Genomic DNA, 5,894 nt, shown 5'->3' on the forward strand with positions numbered 1-5,894 from the left:
TTTTCCTTCCATTATTCACATTCACATGCTGGTTAGTTGGCTGAGGAGTTGGGAGTTAAATCAAATCACATACAGCTGACAGCACAATCATTTTCACCTGAAACTAGTACACGTAGTAAAACTCTGTGGGTCCCAGCGAGCAATACAACAAGAGGTCCTCATCTCACAGATCGATCAATGGGGTTTTATTCTGCCATCCCAATGCATACAATGCACAAATCGCAATCGCCTCCAATGATAACAACAACAACGGCGACCCCGCAGCATACAGAGGGGGGCGACGAAAGGAACCGTCATTTCTGCAGGTCTATGTCCACCGTCGTCGTGTCGGACCGGAGCCTCTTAGGCTCCCGCTCGCCCAGGTGCAGCGAGAAGCAGATGTTGTCCTCCGCCGGGCTCTCCAGGTTGCAGCTGTTGTTGTTTTCCAGCTCGCCGTTGCCTCCTTGCTCGTCGCGCATCGAGGACATGCCCATCAGGTTCGGGATGAACTGCCGCTCCTCCACGTTGCTGCTATTTATCCCTTCCACCGTGTCGACGTGGAACTCGCCGGGCCCGAAGGGCTGCTCCGTCGAGTTGGCGGGGCCGTCCCGGGGGAGCTGCTGGATGTTGATCCCCAGGGGCTCGTAGATCTTGTCCACTTTCTCGGCTTCTTGCGGTGTGGCGGCCACGGGCGACGACTCGGTGGCCGTAGAATTGGCCGCTGCCACGGCGGCTGCTAGGGTGATCCTCTGCTCCTCCAGGGCCTCTGTTGTGCCAACCAACCAACAAAACAGAGGAGGAAATCAAGGTGATGCTACAAACAACATGCCTAGTTGTGTTTCCAACAAGCAACGCTCATTCAGTCAGTGTTAGGAAAGCACAGACCTTGCAGCCCTTCGCTTGTCGTGATCAGATCGAGCTCGAGGAGGTCAAGGAGGCGCCCCAGATCAACACCACTCGTCCAGTTCTCCGGGCCCTGCCCACTTTTGAGCTTCAACCTTCCACGGTTGGCCGTGCCACCCCATATAATCCCTATAGGCTGTGGCTTCTCACCATCTTGTCCTGTCAAGATTATAAGGCTTCCGCTGTCCCCTTCAAGATCAAACGTTTGCTGGTTCTCCCCGACGACGAGGAAGTCGGTAAAAAAGCATATGCCCTTCTCATCGTTGTATTCAAGAGCATATGCCATGACGGTCCCTGTCGTATGGCCTGAGCTTCTTCCAACTTTCACAACTTGCTTCCCGATGAGACTGCCAATCGGGGACTGCAGATCGATTGCCTTGATATCACCAATGAGTCCGACTCCTTTAACTGAAGTGCTGACATTAGTAATGTCAAAGTCGTCCGCAAATGGTATAAATGCACCATCAGCCCGGACAAATGTTTCTGCACAAGCATTGCAAGTGCAAACATTATTTTAGAGAACAAGAGCATTATAAAAAAAATGGCAGTAAAAGGCATGAAAACAAATGGCAGCAAAAGGCATGAAAACAAATGGCTGCAAGATAGGGTATTTATGCCTATAGATGAATGACCCGCAAATAAACCCTTTTTCATTTGACTAGAGTACGCCATTGAACAGTTGAACAAATATATTAAGCAATTTTTCATCGCAAATTTGTTTACCTGGGTTTGTTCCCGCATATATACCATACCAAACATCATCCGTGATAAAAGACGTGGCTCTCTCAACGGCACCTAGGTAAACTCCAGGTCCAAGATTAGGGGGCAACGGATGGAACATCTTTTGATTAGGATAATCCAGGTCAACTGCAACATGTCTGTTCGTTAGGAAGCCTACTTGCTTGTTGCCAGTTCGACTCTTCACGATGGCACCCAAAGTCCCATATGTTTCAAGGCTAGCTACCTGAGGATTCAAAACAATACAAGTGTGAGTTAAAAATATCAATTCATGAAACTGATGTGTGTGTCAAGAGCTGACAGCTAAATAATGATTTTGGTGTACATTAAAACGGGTGAAACACTACCTATGTCCTGGTTTACTAGTCCCCTCATATCTTGGTCATATTTTTGACAATGATCCTAACTAATAAAATATAAATTATACATAGCAAAAAATTAATATCATTGGAAAGTACATTCAAATACGAATCCAACAATATAGTTTTTTTTTTTTACATTGATTAACATTTTGCTAGTCAAATATGTGGTCAAACTTTGACCCAAAATACGATGGGGACAAATAAACCCAGACGGCGGAGGCAGTAAAAAACAACAGAATCTCTGGTCCTTGTGTATGATAATAGCAAAGCAGATTAGATGATGAGGTCGGAATCTTTGGTCCGTGTGTAGTTTGATTATATTACAGCAGATCAGATGATAATAGCAAAGCAGATCAGATGATGAGGTCGGAATCTTTGGTCCGTGTGTAGTTTGATTATATCACAGCAGATCAGATGATAATAGCAAAGCAGATCAGATGATGAGGTCGGAATCTTTGGTCCGTGTGTAGTTTGATTATATCACAGCAGATCAGATGATAAGAGCCTCTTTAATGCAGGATTTGATAAATGTAAGAGTAGGAAAAACAGAGTATTGAAAGGTTGTTTGGCTGCACCATAGGAAAACATAGGAATGTTTCATGAATTTTGAGCCAATGGAAGTAAAACTACAGCGGAAATGAGTCGTATGGAAGATTTGATGTAAAAGGTGACCCGGTCTCTCTAAAAAGAACTATTTGAACCAAAAAATATTCGCATAACTGGTGAAAGGTGACCCGTGCAGTGTAATAACCCATTGATGCAAATGGGCAACAGTAGCTGTGGTAAGGAAAAAACATGACCTGTGAACCAGAGCCTATAGATGGATCGCTGCCACGCAGCCCATCAACAAGCTCGTCGTACAGTTGTTCCTTTGGAGTGGGTGCGGGTGCACCATAATACGAGAATTCAACAACATCGACATCACACCACACACCCCCAGGCCCCTGTTGATGGAAGGAGCATTCATGTTATGAGAATCCATACTATGTGTGTGGCCTAAACAAGAAAAGCAGTTGCGTGCAGGTACCTCGAGGGCGGCCGGAAGGCACTGCGTAGGCCTGAGCCACTTCTTGTTAACCTTGCGAGCAACAAAGACGAGGATGGCGGGCGTGTCGGTCAACGTCCCCTTCCTGATCCGGAAGCCTATGGCGGTGCCAAGGCTGAAGCGGCGCAGGATCTTGCTGTGGAACGCCCTTATAATCATGAGATCGAGCAAGGTGGTGGCCTGCTGGCCTTTGGGCAGGCGGGCAAGGTGGCCCGGGAGCACGCCCTTCTGCAGGTTCCCAAAGTAGTTGGCGCGGCCTTCGGCGGAGCCGTGCATCAGCGTAGACGTGGGCCAAGAGAAGTAGGCGGCGGCGCTTTCGGAGTGCTGGCCAGCTGAGGCGACGGGCTGGAGAGGGGACGGGCAGCGGTTAACGTTATTGTGGCCGTTGCATCCGTTCCTCTCCATGTCCAGCCCCGACCCGTCCTCGGCATGCGCCTTCCAAATGCGTGAAGGCTGCTGCATTATTTATGCCAGTACCATCTGGGTCCTTTGAGCTTTGTAGGTCCTCAACATGAACATGAACCTGAACCTGCTGCTGCGGCAGGAATGATAATACATACGTAAATTCATTTCTTGTCAATGCTCTGATAAACTGGTCTGATTACTGCTAGGAGTAGATTCGATTCGATTCGATTGTCAGGGTGATACAGTATTATCAAGCATATCTCTGAGGTGAAGCAGCAGCATATCTTTGAGGTGAAGGTGAAGGTAACAAGAGCTAGCAAGAAGCAGCAGCAGCAGCAGCAGCAGCATATTTGAGGTGAAGGTGAGGGTAACAAGAGCTAGCAAGAAGCAGCAGCAGCATATCTTTGAGGTGAAGGTGGATCAATTCCGTTAACTAAAACTGAGAGCGTACCTCGGGCGTGGAGGAGGCAGCGGCGACGGAGACGGTGCGGGGAGAGGTGGTCAGAGGGGCTGCGCTGCTTGCAGGGGCAGGGGCAGGGGCAGGGGCGACGGCGCCATTACCGAGGTGGTCAGAGGGGCTGCGCTGCTTGCAGGGGCAGGGGCGACGGCGCCGGATCTTGAGGTCGCGCGAGCTGGGAGGCCGGCGGCGGAGGTGGATCTGACCGGGGATGGATGGATGTGTGTGGCACTTCCGCTGTAATTTCCTGCCAAATTCGGAGCTTTTTTAGGGCTTCTTTATATTGGATTAGGCATACACACAACACCTTGTTTGATTGCAACCTCACCACTTTTCACTGGCCTACACCATCTTAACAGTTTCGCTCCTAGCTACAAAATAAATTAGGATCCATCCTTACTAATATTAAATTACAGTACACATTATTAAGAGCCATATGGCTGAATGAAGAAACTTCATCATTCATTCATTGTCTTCCTCTTCTGGTGTTGATGCTAGTTGCTCCTCTTCATCTTCTGTTGTTGTTGCTTCTTCCTCTTCTTTCGCTGCTCTTGTTCTTCTTCTTCTACTACTTCAGATTCTTGTTTGACCTGTGTTATTCCACATTGCATGTGTTCACTCCATCATTTCGATCTTTCAGGCTTCATTGTCAAATGCCCCCACACCATAGCCACCGAGGTCAACGTCATTGGGTGTCATATCTTCCTCGTGAAGCACCGGTTCATCACAACCACATTGCAGGACCTTGATTATGCATAATGCAATATGCAAGAACAAGCTATGTAGTGCTTCCTCCCCTTGTATGTTGCAGATTGTGACCTCGACGCTATGGCAATGATATGAGTACCATCTATTGCCCCAGTGCAATCCTAAAATGACAATACAAGATTGTGTTAGTGCTCACCTTGAACAATTCAAGCATATCAAGCCTCGAACTACATATTGTCAGTGCTAACCTTGAAGTACGGATACCATCTTAGGCTAGTGTGCATCTTGGTAGGAGTCCGGTCGATTGGTGACTTTATCATCTCTCCTCTGACCTCCCCAACAACATAGAGCACTTGCTTGAAGTACCTTGAGATGATCTCCATTGATCTCCTGAACATGTTGTGGATAACCATGAACCTCTCGTTATGGCAAACAACATGAAGGTACATGGCCACTTGCACTTCCACACTGATGTGGATGCTATCATCTAGCAGCCCCCGAGCTCCTCAAGGTGTGGACAAATCTGGCAAATGGTCCTCTTTTCATTCTAAGAATCCACATAGCCTTTGTGTCATCGCAGTTATATATGTAGTTCAGAATGGCGATTCTCTTCTGCTCCTGCATAAGCATTGGAACATAAGTGATGACAGGTCTCTTAGCACGACGAACAACTTCTTTTGTGCATGAACATGAACCATGCCTGAATCGCACCTATCAATGATGTTTCCTAAACTACCAGTCGCATCCGTACATCCATAACCTAGTCCACATCGAGGTTGCGTTGGGTATAATGTGTATTTTTTTCAAAAAGTCAAACCTCCCAAACTTTGACCAAGTTTATTGACAAAAATATCAATATCTGGAATACAAAATCATTATCACTTTATTCGCCCTGAAATCCATCTTTAGACTATATATATTCGGTATTGTAAATATTTATATATTTTTCTATAATGTTGGTCAAATACAGACATCGGTTGACTTTTTAAAAAACTAATACACCTTATATTTAGGAACGAATGGAGTACACATAAAAAACATTTGTGATGATTGTTTGTAAGGTTCCAAGGACATTTATGTAATTTATTTATTTTCATGATGATGACTATTTGTACTGCTTATTTTGTTAGCATATAGTGGTTGTCAGATGTCCCAAAAAAACTGAATGATACTCCCTCTATAAAGTAGTGATCTAAAAGCTCTTATATTTCACTAGGAAATATGTCCGTGCGTTGCAGAGACTGCAGTTTTACACTAGACAGATTGGAATTCACCTTCCAGAGAAAGACACACCAGC

The 5,894-nt window shown here is 46.3% G+C and overlaps 1 protein-coding gene across 3 annotated transcripts; it reads right to left on the reverse strand.

The window, feature by feature from the left end:
* On the reverse strand, positions 1-4,180 carry LOC123395301 (protein NARROW LEAF 1-like). 3 transcript variants are annotated; one of them, XM_045090285.1, is made up of 6 exons: positions 3,884-4,180; positions 3,010-3,559; positions 2,783-2,926; positions 1,606-1,846; positions 865-1,365; positions 1-745 (listed from the first exon to the last, which is right to left on the reverse strand). In XM_045090285.1, exons 2-6 carry the CDS (start codon positions 3,487-3,489, stop codon positions 294-296), a joined length of 1,818 nt encoding a protein of 605 aa, XP_044946220.1. In that variant the 5' UTR covers positions 3,490-3,559; positions 3,884-4,180; the 3' UTR covers positions 1-293. The 3 variants fall into 3 exon arrangements, with proteins under 3 accessions (XP_044946220.1, XP_044946221.1, XP_044946222.1); XM_045090286.1 differs by having other exon boundaries at positions 3,010-3,562; positions 3,884-4,164; XM_045090287.1 differs by having other exon boundaries at positions 3,010-3,556; positions 3,884-4,137.
* Between the last annotated feature and the right edge of the window lie 1,714 nt (positions 4,181-5,894).

This window comes from Hordeum vulgare, chromosome 5H (genome assembly GCF_904849725.1).
Source record: "Hordeum vulgare subsp. vulgare chromosome 5H, MorexV3_pseudomolecules_assembly, whole genome shotgun sequence".
NCBI classification, from domain to species: Eukaryota; Viridiplantae; Streptophyta; class Magnoliopsida; order Poales; family Poaceae; genus Hordeum; species Hordeum vulgare.